Source organism: Eimeria mitis, genomic scaffold (genome assembly GCF_000499745.2).
Source record: "Eimeria mitis Houghton genomic scaffold, Emh_scaff15, whole genome shotgun sequence".
NCBI lineage: Eukaryota > Apicomplexa > Conoidasida > Eucoccidiorida > Eimeriidae > Eimeria > Eimeria mitis.
In genome coordinates, this window is record NW_013569516.1 from 9,974 (window position 1) to 30,066 (window position 20,093).

The 20,093-nt window shown below is 53.5% G+C and overlaps 4 protein-coding genes across 4 annotated transcripts; 2 read left to right on the top strand and 2 right to left on the bottom strand.

Moving 5' to 3' along the window:
• Positions 1–1,810: 1,810 nt before the first annotated feature.
• On the bottom strand, positions 1,811–2,635 carry EMH_0013030 (uncharacterized protein; the record flags this gene model as incomplete). The annotated part of the gene is made up of 1 exon (XM_013495260.1): positions 1,811–2,635. The coding sequence occupies one exon, from the start codon at positions 2,633–2,635 to the stop codon at positions 1,811–1,813; it is 825 nt and encodes a 274-aa protein (XP_013350714.1).
• A 1,742-nt stretch (positions 2,636–4,377) lies between these two features.
• On the bottom strand, positions 4,378–7,851 carry EMH_0013140 (ww domain U1 zinc finger domain-containing protein, putative; the record flags this gene model as incomplete). The annotated part of the gene is made up of 6 exons (XM_013495261.1): positions 4,378–4,431; positions 4,680–4,816; positions 4,932–6,488; positions 6,627–6,924; positions 7,204–7,328; positions 7,845–7,851. 6 exons carry the CDS (start codon positions 7,849–7,851, stop codon positions 4,378–4,380), a joined length of 2,178 nt encoding a protein of 725 aa, XP_013350715.1.
• Positions 7,852–8,089: 238 nt separating this feature from the next.
• EMH_0013250 (X-prolyl aminopeptidase, putative) lies at positions 8,090–13,994 on the top strand (the record flags this gene model as incomplete). The annotated part of the gene is made up of 15 exons (XM_013495262.1): positions 8,090–8,526; positions 8,813–8,922; positions 9,188–9,291; positions 9,395–9,521; positions 9,714–9,886; positions 9,996–10,147; positions 10,292–10,697; positions 10,970–11,188; positions 11,443–11,564; positions 11,723–11,954; positions 12,231–12,339; positions 12,703–12,773; positions 12,973–13,085; positions 13,441–13,543; positions 13,800–13,994. 15 exons carry the CDS (start codon positions 8,090–8,092, stop codon positions 13,992–13,994), a joined length of 2,673 nt encoding a protein of 890 aa, XP_013350716.1.
• Positions 13,995–16,776: 2,782 nt separating this feature from the next.
• Positions 16,777–19,791, top strand: EMH_0013360 (uncharacterized protein; the record flags this gene model as incomplete). Its single annotated transcript, XM_013495263.1, has 4 exons — positions 16,777–17,056; positions 17,279–17,377; positions 17,754–18,958; positions 19,219–19,791. 4 exons carry the CDS (start codon positions 16,777–16,779, stop codon positions 19,789–19,791), a joined length of 2,157 nt encoding a protein of 718 aa, XP_013350717.1.
• Positions 19,792–20,093: the final 302 nt, after the last annotated feature.

Consider the following 20,093-nt stretch of genomic DNA (forward strand, 5'->3'; position numbering starts at 1 on the left):
CTCATGCAGCCCCATCTCTCCCGTATACAACAGCGCGACGCCGAACCTCCTCATCCCGATGGTTACAAATGTGCGTAGCCCTTGCCGCTCTACAAGGCGGCGCTCGCAGAGTGTTGGGTGGAAGTAGGACAAGTAATAAAGGGTTTTGCTGCTAGGGAGTGTGGTAATTGTGAGCAGATGCAGACATATGTCGCAGATCAAGAAGAGCGCGAGTTAAGGTTGCATTCCCTGATGAGCCTCTTAATGTTTCTCCAGTTTCCAGCTGTTCCTCATTTGCACATGCGCAATGTCCCTTAGCACTGAGTTGTTTCTTCCGTCGCCTCAATTACTGACGTGATTGTAGGACCCGCGCGATCTGTAAAATGGGCTCCCAAAACTTCGAATACTGGACTTCCACTCACGAAAATAGCTGGTCTACCTGCTTGTTTCCAGGCGTACTGATAACAGCACCATAGGGCCCTGTCGGTGACATTTGGTGGCCCTACTTGAGTTGCCGCACTCCTCGGGGTTACTGCTGCCGCAAGGTAACCGCAGATGCAAGCATGAGCCCTTAGGATCATGTACTAAGACCGTAGTTACTTGTCAAGCACAAACTCGGCTTCCAGTGGGCAAAATACATACGGATACATACACCCAACCACCTACAACAAGTTTTGCTCCGCAGTCCGTGCCTTCTGGTCTTAATTTCCAATGCTAATGCTGCCTCACTGTCTCTCTCTAAAACATGTACGCTTCCGCTTCTGTTTCTACCCTGCCAGCTTCCGAACTGGGCTACAAAGGAGACCTCATGACCTTCCTCAAGCCAACCGCATTAGATTGGACTAAAACTGAGGGTTGTGGGAGTCTGCGGCATAAGAATAAGGGCTTCCAATCCGTTCATGCACGGTCTGCATGTGTCCTAATTGTGTTGGCATCCAGCTGTCTCCTTCGATATGTGCTCCTCTCCGCTTGTATGACTGTAACTAGCGACCAGCGGCCCTACCAGGTGCACAACAAAGCAAAAGATGCGCACTGCTCACTGCTCACTGCTTGCAATTAACAGTTCCTGCGCCCTAAAGACCTAGAAAACACCCCCTATCGGCCAACTACACACCTACAGGGTCCCGTTACTGGTTCTAGGTTTAGCATGACGACTTAAGTCAAAATCCCCCGACCAGAGAACCAAATTCCCTGTTCCACCCCATGGTGGAGTGGAAGCATAGTTGCATAGTCCAATGTGCACTAGCCTAGTAATCTTTGCAGGAAGCTCTTCATTGAGCCGTATCACGACTAAATGTGGCTTGGTAGTTGCGGTGTATTAATTCTGAGTCCTCAAAGAGAAGCATTCTATCTCACAACCAAAATACATTTCCCTCAAACGTCGAAAGAAACTCTCGACTTTGTCAGCCATAGCGGCCATCGTCTGCAGAGGCTTGGCCAACGGCAGCAACAGCAGCAGTAGCACTGGAACAGCCGCAACCTTTGCTGCTTCCGCTGTAGGCGTGTTCTTGCTGCTGTTGCTGTGTCTTTGGATTCAAGACGGGCCTCAAATCGTGCCGTTGTAGCACAAGCCGTCTTCCCGTCCGTTGCAACGGAACCGGCAGCAGCTGCACCATAGCCCGCTGCTTATCTTGCACAATGTGCACAACGTGTTGCTGCCGGATGCCTCAACTAAGTTCAAGGTGGCGACTTCCCATACGCTTCACAGGCGATACTGCTGTCAATGTTTGTTAAGGTGACAAAAGCGCCAAATCCATGTCACCGTTTACCGTAGGGGACGGCTTCTCACGTCGGCCAACAGCAGTAGCAGCCATTGGCGAAGAATGAATCCTTAGTGCCCCTCTAGGAAAGCCATGACACACCTTGCAGCTGCCCCTGCAACGTGCCAAGCCGTGTGGGTCCAGACGTACTCCTCATAGGAAGACGCGAAAGTACTGCGGGCCTTAAGGGCACAGCAGCACAACACGAAAATCAGCCCCAAGTTCCCCACGTAGAATGAAACCGAAAACCACAAGGGCAAGTTGTACAGACACTGCAGCATAAGCGCGAATGATGCCAGCCACCGATCTGTCATGTGAACAGCACGGACTCCCCAATGGTGGCGCTGCCCTGAGAAGACAAAGTCGGACAAGAAAGATGCCACGGCCACCAAACTCCACATATACGACTCCAACTCTCTCCTCGCGCTGATGCTGCTGCTGCTGCTGCTAAACGGAAGCGCAAAACAAGGCAGCAGGTAAAAGAGACAGGAGACGCCGATCGTGGAGGATCGGCGACGGCCCCATCTAAAAGAAGCGCCCACTGCCCAATAGTGACTCAATACGCTGGAAAAAACGCCTTTGATTCGCCGGGCCCTGCCGCCATTCCTGTCTTCGCCCCCGCCAGTACTGCTGCTGCTGCGCTCCTCCGTGCTGCCACTCCGAGAAAAGATAAACTCCTCAATCTCCTCCTCCTGGTGCAGACTGCCGCTTCTACTGCCCTTGCTGCACTCTCTGCTGATGCTACTGGCAATGGTACCGCTGCAGGTGGTGCTGGTGCTCGTGCTTCTTGTGAGGTTAGAACAGCTAGCTTCAAAATCGGGAGCAGTGTGGCAGCAGTACCTGCTGCAGTGGCAGCTGTCGCTATCGCTGCTATTGCAGCTCTTGCTCTCCTTCATGGTAGTTCGCCGCTGCTGCGGAACGTGCTGCTTAAGTGCTAGGCGTTGAAGGTCAAAGAGGCTCGACGGGCACTGGGCAGCTCAACGGTACAGGCATGACGGCTCCTGCCCAGTGGCTTAGGAGCACACAGTCAATGCTCTGAATCTTCTGTGCCAAATTAACAAAGGGGAAACACAGAAGACAGCATATGAGTAGAATTAATGCCTGGTCTGAACGCAGCCAGAGCCGTGCGATGTCCCCGTTCAGCGTGCGCATGCGGAACGGAAGGCTCCGTTACACCCCAGTTGTCTCGCTTAAAAATGTTTAATAGATATAGCTTTGTGATATTGTTCAACAAGTCAGCTGAGCAAAGAAGAAGGCACCTCCGGAGGGAGGTAATGGCAGCAAAACTCAAACGATGAGCCTACCAAGCCGCCCGTCAGCGCCTACCACTGTCATTTCGTAGGCGTGTAAACGCCAAGCACTAAGGTTTATTCCTCAATTATTCCATATGATACGCTACTCAGATTGATCTTCTGCTGAGTTAAGGCCCAAATTCGTACCCCTACAATCCGGGCACGGCGAGTAGCAGTGGTCACCCAGGGGACCCTTGCGCCTCATCTAGCTCCAGGCGCCCCTGCACGGTGTGTCCACAGCTTTGGGACTTTCCGTTCGTTATGAAACCAGGAAAAGAGACGGTGGCTAACAGCGGCGAAGTTAAAGCAAGATGACGCGCATTCATGCCCACTAAAAACTGAAGAGCAACAAGTACAGCAAAAGCTGACTTGTGTGGCTGCATATGCACGCCGTTCGCTTTAGAGGTAACAATAAGAACAGATACACTTCCTTCCTTCGAGAAGCTATTCCGAATAAGGTGACCCGGGTGGGCTCGCGCAGTTGAGCATATATACTCGGCCTCCCCGTTTGCGCAATATTGCACTCGTAGGTGAGCGCTGAACGTTGTGGGATCCTCTTTGAGAGCTGCGGCTGAATGTAGATGACTCATTCAGAGCGAGGCCCTTCACGACAGCAGTGGATGGGGAGGTTAATGGCCTAAGCGGTTGCATACATGTAAAAGTGCCCATATATATATATATATATATATATATATATATATATATATATATATACATGAAGGCAGTGTGGACAATTCTACACTACCCAGAATTCTTTCGTCCCATCAGAACTCTTCGTATAACTTTTGGCCATATCCATAGCGGAGATGGGCGTCTTACATTGCCGGTATCGGCATGGCTCCTTGCGGAGAAAGCTAACTACGCTTTGCTAGAGTGCTGTGAGAGATCGTGTCGCGCCTTCACAGCTATTGCTATGCAAGTGCCTGCTGCTGCATCCTGCTCCCCGCCCCAACAGCTTCATGACTATCGTGTGCGGCTTCAGCCGATAGGTATTCGGAAGTGACCCTTCTGGCTAGCTACCTAAACTCGGAAAACTAACAAAGAATATCTACAGGAAAACGCTACCCTTGACAAGAGTCGGTGCGCGCCAAAGATTCCCCGACTGAGGCTGAATTAAAAGGGGTGTCGCCAGCCGCTGCTGTCTCTCCAGACCCTGCAGCTGCTCTTGCTGCTTTGCTGTACGTGCCGTTCGTGTTGCTGCTATTGCTTGCTTCGCTGCTGCCAGAAACTCTGATGGTCCTGCTGCTGCCACTGCTGCTGCCTCCAAGCCATTCCGTCCCCCGCATTATGTGTCACCTGCCCTTTTGGGTCCCATGCGAAGCACGGGAAGATGAACTCACGGACAGTCACTCGGTCTCCTGCTGCTGCCGGGAGGCAGCAGGGCGCTGACGATTGCGAATCTGAAGGCATCCAAGCAAGACGTAAGACAGGCGCTTCATATGTGTAGCCCTTTCCCGCAATCCTATTTAACTAAGCTAACAAAAGTCTGCCTACACTCCAAGGCCCAGCGAAAGAGATCCCACGATGACTCATCAAGGGTGCAGCGAGGCGAGAAGAAGCAGCACATGCCACCAGAATAAGACAAGAGTAAAGATAAGCGAACATGCATCAAAAAACAGGCAGTTTTGCAACGACAGGGCATTCGTACCTCAATGCTCTGCCCGCTGGTGCTGCTGCTGCCGTTGCTGCAGCTGCTATACTCTGCCTCCACGTCTTTCTGCCATGAGAAGTCGTGGTGAACGCCCCGACGCTTCACTTGGGCTCGTAGTCGCCGTAGTTGTTCCACTGAAAATAAACCTCACACCATACACTCTGTACCGTATACATCGATCCTGAGACTTTAACTCGCAAACTGGCAGAGATTGGAGGCAGGCGGGAAAGGCCATACAAAAGCTCTCACCACCAGCATTCACTTGCCGCTCGTCGTCGTGCTCCAACGCTTCCTCCTGTTGTTGCTGCAGCGCCAGCAACTGCTCTTGTTCCTGCTTCTGCCTGCGGGCGATAGCATCCCAACCATCTTCCTTCGCTTCCACCCAAGGACCGATTACAGGGCCCTCAGTAGCATGCACAACCTGCCTCTGCGATGTTGCCGCAGCTGGTTCTCCTGCCGCAGCGGCATCTGTTGAATCCTCCGTTTCACCTTCTGACTCTTCCGAACTGTCACTGTCCCCTCCAGATCGCTCGTCTGATATGCGGCTGTCATCATTAGCCACACGATCATTTTCATCAGCCGTTGCCCTATGGGACCCACGGAGGGCGTCTGCTGGGGCCCCAGTGAGGCCCTCCTCAGCTTCTATTGCACATGCTGCTGTCCCACCCTTCCTGCTGATGCTGTCGTTTCCCTCAGTGGCTGGTTCCCCAGATCCCCAGAGAGTCGCCGCTGCTGCTGCAGCTTCGGCTGCTGCAGCAGCAATGGCAGCAGCAGCATCTACTGGCGGGGAAACAGCTTCTCCGTCTGCCTCTTCCCGAGGCCGCTTGCAGGGAGTCGTTAGTTCCTTCTGCCGTTGTCGCTCATGCTGCATGTGCTGCTGCTGCTGCTGCTGCCAATTTTGCTTGTGCTGCTGTATCTGCTGGGTGTTCCGCTGTTGCTGTTGCTGTGCGTGCCACCCCTGGTGCTGCAGCGGGCGGCTGCAAGGGCCCCGCCGCTGCTGCTCATCCTGGTGGCGGCGGTGCTGCTGTAGCGGTCGGTCCCTATAGAAGCCAAGGCCCCTGTGGCCGTTCTTGAACACGTAACCAGCAGGGATAGCACTGCTGCCGCTGTTCGTCCTGCTGCTGTTCGAAGGGATGAAGTCAGGCATTTCACATTTAACAGGTAAAGAAGCTGCGTCGGAAACAGGCGCACCTGCAGCAGCAGGGGCATCAGCACCTGGTGCATCAGCAGCAACGCCAACCCAATCACGGGTATCAGGAGCACTTGCAGTACGCGCAGCATGGGCTGGCGCTATAGAAGCATTAGTCGGTGATGATTCACTAGCAGCAGACTTCACAACGGCTGCAGCAGGGCCTGCACATGCACCGCCCATAGGTCTTTCAGAGCCAGCAGGCGTTGTAGGTGCTGCAGCCGTGGGTGCTGCACCCGTGGGTGCTGCAGCAGTAGGTGCTGCGGCATTCGATGCTGCAGCAGTAGGCGGAGATACGGGTGCCGCCCCTCCGGGCTGTTCCTTTTTCACAGGCTTTTTCACCGAAAGGATCCGCAGGGTGGGGCGTGACGGAGCAGCGGCTGTAGTTGCAGCGCTAGCTGCAGCGACCGCTGCAGGTACAGCAGCAGCGGCGGCCGTTGCTGCTGCCGACGCTGCAAGGTAACTGGCCCCCGGGGGTGGCGTCCAAGAAACCTCCCCAGTTATCTTATTCCGGAAAAAAGGAAGCCCCTGGTCCGTGACAAACTCCCAGGCGTCGCCGTTGTTGCTGCTGCTGCTGGCTTGGCTGACAGTGTCGACAGCCGCCTGTGCTGCACCTGCTGCAGTGCATTTGAGCACACGCAAACTGCCAGAATCATCCCCTTAGTGAATGCCCTACAAAGGCCATCCACTGTTATGCAAAGCCCAAAATCTAAACCCTTAATCCTTACCCCTAGTGCATAAAGATTGCAACGTACAGGCTTGTGAATTCCTCTGATCGTAAAACTGTTGGATTCTTGCCTTCTCTTCCCGCTGCGCCTGAAGCTGTTCGTAGGCTGAGGGACCAAGCCCTCTAGGGGGGCCTCCGGCTCCGCGAGATGTCAGCTGTGCCTCATCCTTTCGCATGGCAGCAGCGGCAGCAGCCTCCATCTGCTGCAGCTCCCTTTCCAACATCCGCTCGTGCTTTTCCTTCTCCTGGTGTCGTTGATACGCGTCCTTGAGCTGCTGTCGCGCATTTTCCAAATGCCGCGTCGATTGCTCATGCCTTTTCACGTTCTGCGCGCAAACACTCGATCCATAATTTACAGCTTTAAGCCCTTAGCATCTGGCAATACAAAGCATAAAAGCGAAGCTAAAAAGAGATGCTTGCAGAGTTGCGCGAGCGGCGAGAAGCATTTTCAGGGAACGCAACAGCACAAGGAACAGAAGACGCAGCAACGCTGCCGCAGTAGCTAGTATACCGACCACAATGTGTCCGCTCAGCCACGTATTGCATATCTGGCAGAAATGCTTCTTTTGAGAAATCCACCGCTCGGTCATCTCCCAAAATGCAACAGCCACTGTTACAACTCCTGATGCTGTCGTTAAAACAGCTCCAATATCAGCTTCTGCCGAAACTCCTGCTGGCCTCTCTTTGGCGGGTGCTGTTGCTGGTGTTGCTTCTGCTGCTGCTCTCCCGGCTGCGTAACAATGGAAGGTCAGACGCTGCCACTGCTGTTATGCTAAAGGATCCAACCAACGCCATCTAGTGCCCCTTCAGGGCCTAATCCTCCACGTTACTGCCGTCGCTGCTGCTGGCGACTCGTTTTTCGGGCTATCGCTCCTCCCGGCTGTTGGCAACACTGCTGCCGCCGCCGTTTCGTCGCCTTGAGAGTATTTGAGGCAAGCTAAGGCAGTCGGTGCAGCACTTAAACGCCTAGCTTTTGGCTTTATTAAATACACTTATAAGTAACAAGGGATGGGAGGAGCAAAGCCCGATGCTTAGCAGGGACTTGAGTTACATCGGGGGCCCCCGGGTCGGTGGCAGCCACTGCCATGCATGCGCCTGCCTGATGCCATCTGCAGGCCACCGAAACCGGACTCTTAGCACATTGCCGCAGCGTGGAACTCTTATATGGAATGCAGGCAGAGCACCACCGCCCTTAGGTGCAGTCTTATCTGTGGTGTGTGCAGCCGCCAATCTATGCTCGGCCTACCCGGCATCAGCAGAGTACATGCAATGAAGCAGTAGACCGTACAGGATAGTTGCGTCTTCGGTCTGATTTTCTCAATAGTTGCTTGTGTATTAGTTCAGCATCCCGACAAATATTCCTTCTTGTCCCGCAACCCCCAGCGGCTGTCTCGTGACGCCGATAGGCGCTGTCTTGCGGCTTCCCCGCACTCGAGCAGACGCAGCATCAACAATAGCAGCTGCAGCAAAATTGGCAGGCCAGGGAAGGTGATGCCGATGCGGCATATATGGGGCCGCGCGTTTCTGTGTGTGTCTGTCGCTCGTAGCTGCTTCGTCGCTGACTTTTCGTTTGCTGCCTCCCTCTCGGGCGGCTTTCCAGTCCCTTTCGACCCTTCTCTTGCCGCTTACCTGTCCCCGAAGCTTCGGCCTTACTCTTCACTTAGAAGGAGCGGCAGCGGCAAAACAAGCGACAGCACGATGGGGGAGAAAGGCGCGGATGCCGCTGCAGCTACTAAGCGGTTGGAAGCCTTACGGCTGCTTCTACAAGGACAGCAGCTTGACGGGATGATAGTGGACGATGCAGATGCGCATGGCAGCGAACTCCCTGCGAGTTCCTTCGCGCGGCGGACTTTTTTGTCTTCCTTCAGTGGATCTAATGGATTGGCCTTGGTTACCCGGGAGGCGGCGCTTCTGTGGACTGATGGGAGGTCAGAGGCCCAACTGAAATGCACACAGACTGTTCATCTGCCGATTCACTCTCGTTTTTGTCGTATGATCCGTCTAGTGACTCTGCACCTGGAAGCGTCAGTGCTTGCTGTGCATGCATATGGTATGTATACCGATTTACTTTTGTCAAGTCTTCAAACCACAGGCAAATGAAGAGAGACGTTTGAACGCATTGAAATGTGTACCGTGTTTATCGGCCTGGGTGTTTCTCACGTTCATCTATGGTATATGTGGAGCCTGTTGCGATGTCTTTATTTGTTTTTTCAGATATTTCGCCCAGGCAGAGCAGCAGCTGCCACAAGGCTTGTGGCGGCTTATGAAGTCAGACTTCGGCAACACGCCGACCCTGTCGCAGTTCCTGAGACAAAACCCCCAAAGTCAGGGAGGACACCGAGGATCCCCAGTACAGCCTCCTCAAGCTGAATGACGAACCGCCCCACAGGATCCCTCTGTACACTCTTCGCTGTCCTTTCCGCGGCAGAAGCACATTGCACAGAGCCCTGTCTTCCTTTGCACCTCGAGGGGGCACACGGAAAATGTTCACGTTAAGCACATTTCGCAGCAACCCGCAGCTCGTTGGCGCATCTGAAGCAATGCATGCAACCATAAGCGCGTAATACCAGGACTTTGTGTGTGCTGCAGTTCGGCGACTGGGCGTAGACGGCTTCTCAACTTCCTTGGGGCTCCTCAGCCAAATAAGAGAGGCGGGCTTCAGCCTCGCACGAGGGGGATCTACAGCCCAACAGGTAGCCGTAGACCCTAAACCCTTGCCGCCAGTTCCTTGTGCTTCGCCCGCAGCTTGTAAAACAGAATGTCAAACCCTGAATTCGTTTCTTCTCCCCTTATTAGGAAAAACAGGACTCGGCAGGGAGACAAGTCGTACTTCTGGAGAAGAATCTTGTGGACGAAGTCTGGGGTTCTCTACGACCATCGCATCCGAACAGCACGGTGTACGTACACCCCAAGGAATATCGAGGTGAGGAAGATAACAGACCGGGCCAGGGCAACAGGAAAACCCCTTCGGTCCTAAGCTGCGAAAGACCACAAGCAGCAGCACAGCAGTGGAATCTGCCCTTCTCAGCTCAACTAGGGTCTCGTAAAGATTTAGTTAGGTGTACGTTTGGATCTAGTGGATTAATTTAATTGAGCGTTCTTGTTGCGCTTGCAGGTCTGTCCACACGGGAGAAGGTGACAAAGACGCTGGAGGCGATGGCTAAGGAGGGTGCTGACCTTCTGCTTCTTTCGGTAACTAACCACGGCTCAGGGTTCAGGCTTAACGGTTACGGGCTAGGGGTTGGGGCCTGGCGGAACGAAGAAGGAGGATACGCGGCCCTTGGCCATGTCGCTAAATGAAGGAGCATAGGTCCTAGGAAAGTCCTATACGAGTTGGTCTGTGGACTGGCGAAACCCTGGCCCTTGGCTGTTTCGCGTGTGGCTTGTGTCGTTGCAGAGTCTGGACGAGGTGGCTTGGCTGACGAACCTGCGGGGATCGGATCCACCAAACAGCCCTGTATTTTATTCTTACGCTCTGTTGGTCAGAAGCTCATCGGAAGCCTCTGCTGGGGGACCCCATAAAGACAGCTCCTGTCATTGGCGTTTGTTGTGAGCGAGATTCTTGCCCAAGCTGTGCCCTATTAGGTGCTGTAGCTTTGCGGCTGTGCTGCATCTGGCTTGTTCGTCTGCACTTGCTGATGCAGTACCTTCCTTTTGAGTGCTTGTGCCCGTCTGTATGCATCGCTGGCATAGGGTCTACACGGACCCCAATAGGCTGTTGGCCCCCGCCAAGACTGAACTGGAGAAAGAAGGCGCGATATTGAGGCCATATGAAGAGCTCGCCAGCGACCTGCAGCACCTGTTTAGCTGGGAGGCACGTAATCACCTGCAGCAGCAGCAGCAAAAGGAATTCGGAGGTCAACAGCAGGAGCGGGAACAACAGAGAGGAGGCCAAGGGGGCCTTGTGGCTGCCGTCGACTCCCTACTATCTGGCGGCGACGGTTATCTCCAAGAGCCAAGCCCCAAGCTGAAGAAGCAGGAAGCCCTGGAGGCACAGCAGGCCGCGTGGTTGGACCCCAAGATCAATCTGGCGATACACCGCATTGTGGCTGACTCCAGACGTCTGATTGTCAAGGACACGCCCGTCGCCGTCGCTAAGGTTTGTAGTGCACATGCACTCCGGAGCCGCATGCTGTGGCCTGCAGATAGTGGAGCAACTGTTTTTATTCCCTAGTAACGGTACCGGCATCAGGATTTGCAAAGCGGGGGGCAGAACTTTTTTGACTGCAAATATGACACGGTTACTGACTGGAAAGTGTTCGCGTCAGTCTATGGAGCTGCACAGGCACACAAGGCGCGTTTATCCGTTGGTTTCGAATACACTCCTGGCTGCCTGGTTGCCTCGACGAGCCTCCTGCTGCGCGTTTTCAGGCTTCTAAAGACGAAGTGGAACTCAGAGGGATGATAGAGGCGCACGAGGATGACGGAGCAGCCCTAGCCACATTCTTCTGCTGGTTTGAAAAGCAGCTACTCGCCAATGCCGGAGCAGCAGCAATACACCAACAGCAGCATCTGGACCATTGCGAAGAAGAATGCATCCTGACAGAGTTTACCCTCAAAGAAGCTGTTGATGCAGCGAGAGAAGCCACAGTAAGTAGCCCCCACATCACATGCACCAAACTGTCCACCACGAATGGGGCTGGTCCCACAGCAAGAGCAGCTGAGACAGCAAATACAGTGACAGCTGCACACAGTATTGGGCGCAGGAAAGCTTCGTCGTCTTGGCTTACTGGCTACTTCACTTTCGCAGTTTCCGTCTCCGCGCTCCATGAACTGCCTCCTCGTGCATTGTCTGTCCGTTTGTTCCTCCCTTTTTTGTTACTTGCCAAGTGTCCATTGTTTAGGGGGACGTCCTTCACATCAATCTCTTGCTTTGGCTCCAACTGCGCCTTAGCGCATTACAGGTAGATGCACACCTAGAGGAAAGGGGCACCAAGGGCCAATCTTCATTGCTTTTCCTTTTCTTGTGTGCCCTCCTGAACCTCGACTAATATTTGTTCTAGCCGAAATCGGCTGGCTCCAGCGACGGACATCGCCGGTGTTTAGACACGCCCGGAAGCAGCATCAGCGGTAGCTGCAGCAGGTGTTGCACGCCTCTATTATATTTTATATTGTGCCTTTCAGGCCGGACCCGAAGACGAGTCTACAGCTAAAGGCTTCGCTATCAGAGCCTGGAGGTCGGCTATGCGTAACAGTTAGGGGCCCTGGTGGATGTCCCCTAGCTCAAGACGAGGCCCCTGTGTTTTTGCTGGACTCGGGAGGACAATACCTGACGGGGACAACAGATGTTACGCGCACGCTGCATTTGGGCGATCCCACCGAGGAGCAAAAGGAGGCGTACACCCTTGTGCTAAAGGTGATCCCTTTGGGCCTTGCCGATACGTGATTGTTTGCACACCAGATAGGTGTTTCCCTTGTCTCGGCCTCTGATGCCACTCGTCTTGCCAGTGACGCTGCGCTTTGGATGGGCTGTAGCATTGTGCGTCTCCGGTTATTGTGCTGGCTTTTGCTTCTGCCTCTGCTATTGTACATATAAGTTTTGCCCATTTATGCCTCGTTCATGGCATCTTTGGCGTGCTTATGCTTCTACGCATGCCGAAGGACCGGTGCCTTCTGGTTCGTTTGTTTTCAGGGGATGATTGGGCTGAGCGCGCAGAAGTTTCCGGAGGGCACTAGGGGACCGCAGATCGATGCACTGGCACGGCAGCACCTCTGGAACAAAGGCCTCGACTATCTTCACGGTCGGCACAGCAGCAAAAGAACTAGGAAACCTGCATGCACTTCGATATACCAAAACAGACACTGACTTGTGACGGCAGGAGCAGGGCGTAAATAGAGACCAACGCAGCAGGTCCCAGTGAGATGGATACAGAGCAACAAGTGAACGAAACAGAACCACGTAGATGGATAGTGATGATTTGACACAAACACACACGCAGACATGCGCGGAGATAGCTAAATGTTGACAGATATGCAAACGAATGCTTAGCTATAAACTTAGGAAGACGGGAAGAGGAGAAGGCATAATTACGAGGAAGTGCCAACCAGATAAGCTCGCTACCTCTCATCGGGGTTCTTTAATGTTGCTCTTGTGTCAATTATAGGGACTGGCCACGGAGTGGGGCACTTTCTCAACGTGCACGAAGGTCCCATTGGCATTTCTCCCCGTTTGACGGTGAGAATCAGGTGCCTTTTACCACGGTTGTGGGACTTGCTTCTTCCCAGATACGGCTACTAATCCTGCCATTCCTGCTAATCTCCGAGGGGTTGGATACTTTTGCTTGTTTTTTTTCTGACTGTATCCACTCCTCTTTTTGGCCGGGGTTGTTCTCCTTTGGTGTACTTTTCCCAGTTTTGGTATGACCTGTTTGTAGGGTGTGGCGTCCTTGCACGAAGTGAAGCCGGGCGCCGTCCTTTCTATCGAACCAGGCTTTTATAAGGATGGTTCCTTCGGGATTCGCATTGAGAACCTCGCAGCGGTGAAGCCGTAAGTTGCAGAGGTATTCACCGTCTGTGCAGAGCTGTCTTTTTTTACGTCACTCACTCTTTATATTCTTGTGCCTATTGGTCTCTCCATTTGTCTTTAAAAAATCGATTCTACATCTCCAAGCAAGAAACCCATGATATCGGGTGAGGTGTACGTGGGAGGACTTCTACCTGCCGGTTCTTTACTCAGTTGCCTGATGGAAGTCGCTGTAGCGTACATGCTGCGTATGAGTGGTTAGCTTATCCCTACGGATTCCGTAGTATACATCTCGTCGGTATACTCGTCGGGGACACTCGTCGGGCACCCATACATACTTTGCACGGGGTTTCTTCACCATGTGTGGGCTGCCTTGTAGGAGCAGCCTTACCTATCGGGGGCGTCGGTTTTTGCAGTTCGAGTCTCTTACCCTGGTGCCTATTCAGGCCAGATTAATCGACACTTCGCTGCTCACCCCTCAGGTTGGCCAGGACAGCAGACAGCTTTGGTGTTGTCGGACGGAATTGTGCTGTGTAGCTAGCTTGCTAGATTGGGTAGCTGGGGGGCTTGACCTGAGGCGCACGCTGCAGGCCGGCAGGGTAGTCGAGTCCGTCCATATGCTTAACGCTTCTGTTTGCACTTGCATGTTGAGGTGTCCGGCTGTTTCAAGCGTTGGTGTGTACAAGCAATGCCAGCTTCTACACAGCACCTGTTCCCGCGTTCGTGCGTCTCTTTCAGGAGGCAGCGTGGCTTGATGCATACCACCGAGAGGTGTTTTCACGCATATCTTCTCGGCTGGCTGCGAAAGAAAAGAAGGCCCCCTTCCGCCCTCCCTTGCCCAAGGCAGTTTCTGTCACAAGCGAGGAGGTCCTCACCTGGCTAAGGAGAAATACCCAGCCCCTGGAGCAGCTCTTACAGCAGGATTTCTCCTAACTTTCCCCTTCAGTTATGTGTTTCTCCTCTTCTTGGCTTCATTGATGCTTCATGCCGAAAAGGGGGCAGCACAGGGCTGACCGAAGGGCAGGGACGCCAGCTCAGGACCGCGTGAAACGTGTGTGTTTGGGGTTTTCCACTAGTTTTCGTGCGCAGCTCGCAGTGCTTGCAGCGTTGTTTAGGAGTCAGCTGGGCTCCTAGGAGCACCGCGCATTGGGCCACACGTCTTTGAGACGGGCTCTCTTGGGGCCGGTGCGGAGCGTTGGTCAGCAGCGAAAGTTGACTTGCGGTTTTATGCTCATGTGTATTCTCTCGTGTCCCCATTTGTGGATTAACACTCCATGCCCCCGTGCTGGTCAGAGGGGGCACTGCCCTTCGCGCGACTGGCTGCTGCGCTGAAACTCCTTGTACATTAAGCGCGTGCTGCCGCTCCTGTGTTCTGGGCTTTTGTGTCCCTTTTCTGCTTGGGCTCTTGCATCTGTGTGGCAGATGTGAGTGCCTTGGGGCAACTGTCAAGAAGAAAAGTCTCCTCATGACGTTTCGCGTCTGGGGTGTTTGCTCGTGTCTCCAGTTGTCCGCAGCACCATTCAGACGTACAAGCGCATGTGCGCATTTGAACGCCGAGTTCCATGTTGATCAGTGACCAACTTTGTTGCTTTTTGTGCAGTGCTCAATGAGGTATTTTACTCAGCCTTATCGGCATTTCGTGTCTCAGATTCGCTGCTTCGTAGGGGTCGTATTCGTGCAGGTCTCCTTTGATTCTCGCCTTCTAAAGGCCTCTAACTCAACCTGTAGCTTTGGTAGACTGCCAGACATCCCAGCAGACTCAGGCCCTAAAGGACGCGAATAATACCTTCGTCTTTCCGTTGTTGATATTTGGATTTAGTCTTTGCGATAGTCTTTTCTATAGTCCTGCAACTGTGCAAACCGCCCTCCGCGGGGCTCGCCGCACCGTATTCCTCTTGTGGGTTGCATACGCTTGTTGCTGCAACATCCGGTATCGTACGATTCGCTGCACGACACTTCGGCACTACGCCTTCTTGTCTACCTCTGCCAGCCTACTGCCCTACTGCTGCTGCATTATACACTTCATGTGAGCCAAGGCGTTCACTTTCCCTACAGTCTAGCAAGGCTTCTATGGTGATACTGCCCATAATACTTAGCGGCAGTGGAAGCAAGTGGATATCAAGGGAGCGCTGTGCACAGGGGCTGGCTTCCTTGATACTGCACGTCGGTTTTGCCCACTCGTTGCAATCGGAGGTGCAAGGATTATCCTTGTCTACAGTGCGCAAAACGAGGCGTCTGGCATGAGGGATCTGCACACCATCTGAAGGAACTGTTCTAAACCACAACCATCAGTTGTAACTGGGGCTCTTCTAGTGGCCATTGTGCACAGAGGAAAGAAATCCAGGGGAGCAATAGTTTCCGCGGGATTTTTGATGCAGGTTTGCGTTGGCTGTCAGGAATCGTGCAGCTCTGCGAATCCCCTGCATTCGGCACTTCAGTCTGCTAGCCAATATGTTCTACTACATTATAGCTTCTAGCCCAGCAGCAGCACGGAGCGGTAGCAACCCGTTCTAGCTAATGGGTGATATTGGGGAACAGAAAGGCCACGAGGCACCATTTCGTTTGGCTCGATCAGGCAACACACCTTGCTTTCATGTCTCCTGCCCCTCTCAGCCAATGTGCCAGTGCTCTTCCCTGTCCCCTGCACAATATAAGGGGAAAACGAGGGTGCCTTTAGTTCTAGTTACCGCTCCTCTGCAATCTGGCGCTAAGTGTTCCTAGGATCGTGTACAGGGCCGGTGTTCCCGCATGAAGCAGTCAACACCCTGTAGGCGACTGGCTTTTGGCGGACGGAGAGTTGAGAATAACGATGCAACTGGTACACAACCGCACTGTGTTGCACAGTCAACCCTTGATATCCGTTTTCTGTCAACGAGCCACCCGCCTGGGTTGGCAGCAACCGACGCCTGCCTACGTTCTTCCAAACATTTTTACTCCAGTACACAGCCGCTTGAGTCTGTTCTCTCGGAGTTTTAAACCCCCACAGGAACGCTGAGGAAGCATCCCATAGTAATGGAATTTGGGCAGGGACTCTATACCATCCAGCGGAACGAACGACGGCTGCGGTCCAGTCAGAAGGGCCCCAGCTGCCAGGTGGTGTTTATGCTCTCCCTTAGCCTGCTCTTGCCAGAATTTTCAAAACTTTTAAACTATATGACACATACCAAGTACTTTAAAGCAATTAGAAATGTGCACTTCGACCTACCAAGCGGCACCTTGTCTCCGCGCCCGTTCTCTGCCTCACCGGTCCGAGGCCTCCAAGTTCTGTCATTGAATGGCTGCCACTTTTGAGCCTGCATCGTAAATTCCCAGCCTCAAAGCGCATTCACCACAATTATGATAGCATGCAGAGGAACAGCCAGCGCGAGCCCCCCGTGTAACTGACCTTGAGCTCGTATCTCAAGGGTTGCCCGGCGAAGTGTACTGACCGCTGACTACACGCTGGCCCATGAGTTGCTCTTCCTGGTGCTGTCTCATCTTCTCTGCTACCTGGACTCACCGCCAGTTCCACCCTGTCTCATTCCAAATGCCCCTGGAGTGCGGGGTGCACCTCGCCGCGACAGGGCACTCATCATAAAAAGCGACACAGTAGAGCGGCGAGCCGTGGGCAGCGATGGGGTGTTGCTGCGCCTCCTGTTAGGATCTATCAGATCATTTGGAAACCGAAGCCTGCTGCCGAGCCTTGAGGATGGGGGCCCGTCGGCGATGTCTGGCGATGTGGGTGACTACCTCCGCCTTATCGGCTCTGTTCGTCGTCGCGGGGGCTTCAGACACCAGCGATGACATCTCGCTGATTCACAGCGGCAAGGCTTTCTGGCTTTGTGTTGCGGGCATTGAGGGCGTTGCCTGCGGCAGCCGGAGGGAACCTGCGATGAACGCTCAGGGGTTGTACTGCGGGGATGGCCTCTGCTGTCCTAGCACGCGCACAAGCAATCCGCTAATATGCACGAAGGAGCCCTGCAGCAGCACTTTTCTGCAGGTTCCGGATTCTTGCAGTGAGTACACAGCGTTGGGGGGCGCGATGCCAGTCTCAGCTGCTGGCGGGTGCTGGACTGCACGGTGCCGCGAGATAAGCCGGACGCCATGGCCTGCTGCTTCTCCCCCGCTTCACTCTTCTTTGTTGTGAAGCAACGATAGCTACATTTCGTTGATTTCGTTTTCGAATCAACGAAATGTAGCTCATGTGGCTGCATACCTACTTTGCTGTTGTGGTGCAGGCTGTAAAGAGTTCGAAAGCATGTGCTCTACTTCAGAGGGGGCATCCCATTGCCTCGAACTTTCCCAGAGCGGCCGCCTGTCTGGTGTTGCCTGCGTCTGTAAGGATTCCTTCGTTGCAGACCAACGCCGTCAAAAGTGTGTGCCGGGTCGGTCCCATGGTCACGATCTCCTGTAGCAGGGCAGCCAATGCACCCGGGGGCTGTTCTGACCAGTTGCTCTTTTCTGAACCGATAGCAGATAGATGCATCTGTATCCTTTCAGTATTCGGCCTTGTAGTCTGTTCTGATCTGAGCTGTGGGCTCCTGTAGCACGTGCCTGCGTTGCAGAGTGACCATTCCTTGCGGTGTTCGGCGCATCGCGTCAACAAAGCCCGTGTGTAACTTTCTATCCTGTTGCTTTGACAAAATTTTCCGCTCTCTCTTTGAAGCTGCACTGTATTCCAGCGGCTCCTGTCTTCGTCGTTGTGCGTCGCAGATGTCTGTGCGGACAATGCCTGCGGCCCTGCAGATGCCGTCAAGTTCTGCTACCCGTCCAAGCTGGTGACTAACCCGTCACATCAGACAAAATATGAGGCAACTTGCATTTGCGAGAAGAACTACGTCTTCAATGCGGGAACGCACAAGTGCTTACCCGCTCCGTACGACAGGTGTGCAAGGGAAGCGCCATGCGGCCCTGTAGAGGGGGTGAATACATGCAGGGAGCATCCAATAACTGGAAAATTCATCTGCACGTGTCGCACGGGGTACGTGTTGAATAGGAGAGACAACAAGTGCCAGGAAAAGTGCTCGGACGAAGAAGCTGCTCTCTGCGGTCCAGCCGAGGCGCACGACGCGGAGCACTGCTCCATGGGCCTTGGCGGCAGGATATGCGCATGTAAAGATGGCTTTAAATGGGATTTGCAGTTACGAACATGTGTAGAGGAAGACTGCTATTCGCCTGCTTTTGGTTGGCAAGAAGGTGTGAAGACATGCGTCAAGCAAGGGGAGCAACGGACGTACACATGCGCAGAGGGCTTCCAGATGAACGCGTCTAGGGAGTGTCTGCCGGAGTGTATGCCTGGATGGCGGTACAATCGAAATCGCGAGATGTGCGAACTGTCCACCACTACCTGCTCTCTGAGTGAATGCGGTGCAACGGAAGCTGTCGAAGCGTGTCTGGTAGACAAGGACTCGGGCAAACATATTTGCAAATGCAAGGCGGGTTATGCACTGCACACGGAAACTGGAATGTGCGCTTCTCTTCCTGCATGCCAGGCTGACACCTGCAAAATTTTCGGAGCCGATGCGGTTTGCGTTTCTGACGGCTCTGACGCTTACTCCTGCGAGTGCATTTCGGAGATTAAGACAGTGGGAGATGAAACGACCCATGTGGTAAAGGCTTGCGATCCCGTTGAGTGCTCGGATCCATCCATCTGTGGAAAGGGGGACTCGATCATGGAATGCATCCAAGGTGCTTCTGCACACGAGTGTTTTTGTAGTCCGAGGTACACAATGAATGGAAACACCGGAATGTGCACCCCTCTAGATGAGATGTTCCTCCTTAAAAGTTATGTTCCAGTAGGATCAGCCCGGGTGTCCGCTACGCGTGCCCCTATGCACTTCATCATCAACGCCGCGCCTTGTCTCTCGGCAGAGTTCAACGCGTCCAGCAGGACGTTTGATGTCAAGACTTACCACAAGGTGCGTTCGACCAACACTTCACCACTACTCAAGCCAAACTTAGCCTTAAACGCGGAACGAATGACTTTTGGTTTTTTTCGTTGCATAGACGCCTTTCCAGGCTTTTCGTCGTGTCTCTGAACACCTTTCTTGAGCAAATATGCGTGGATGCTGATGGTGGTTCAGTTGCCTGCAATGAGGGTGCCTAGATGGCAGGTGTCCTTTTGGTCCATACGAATCCGACTCTTGTCCTGTTTTTCTTAATTGCTGCGGTGTCTCAGGCTGGAGAAACACGTACAACCAGTGTAACGTTGCCTTATCACTCGGGCTCCCACACAGGGACGGCCTTCACGTATAGAATGTCACCGGCACCCGGCGGCTTTGACATTTCGCTTGTTTACGAGTTGCGTCCGAGTAGATTCAAGCAGGTGATGGAACAAACATCATTTCGGGTGTTCACGAACCCACTCGCGTGGAAAGTAGCCCAGGAACTAGGGGGTGGCGTTGATGCTGCAGTTGCTGCCCTGATGGCGTCTGCTGGTGAGAGTCCTTGTGAAGTAGTCTCAGTGAAAGTTGCCGCTATGGCTGACGACAAACGATTCGAAAATCTCACAGTTCTGTTTGAGAAGCTGCCCACAGCTGAGGCAAATGCCCCGTCAACAGCTACTGGGTTCCCAGAGGTGAAACCCGGGCTTTCTGAGACTGTGACAGTCGCTTTTCCTTCCCCGTCGGGGGAGTATGAAGTACCTCCAGAACCCGAAGCAGATAAAGTCCTCCAATATCCAAAGCCCACCGATCCACTGCCACCGGAAGAAGTTGCCCCAGAAACACAAGGGAGTATTGATTCTGAATAATGGTGTACGGCAAACGGGACAGGAGTGTTGTACCTAGAGGTAAGGACGCGGGTAGGCAAAATCATGGATTCGATGAGGTTGTGAAGAAGGCGACGTCCGAAATAGACTATGGGGAAGGGCACACTTCGCCCGCAGTTATTGTTCGACGGAACATCTCGGTCCCCACAGCAACGTGTTCATTGCGCAGTTATTAGGGGTGAACGCACCCTGTATCATATTTTGACCTTGTGTAGCTGCACGGGTATGGGCGCCGCTACCACATACTCCAGTGAATACTGAGTTTTTAGTCGGCGCGCAGATAC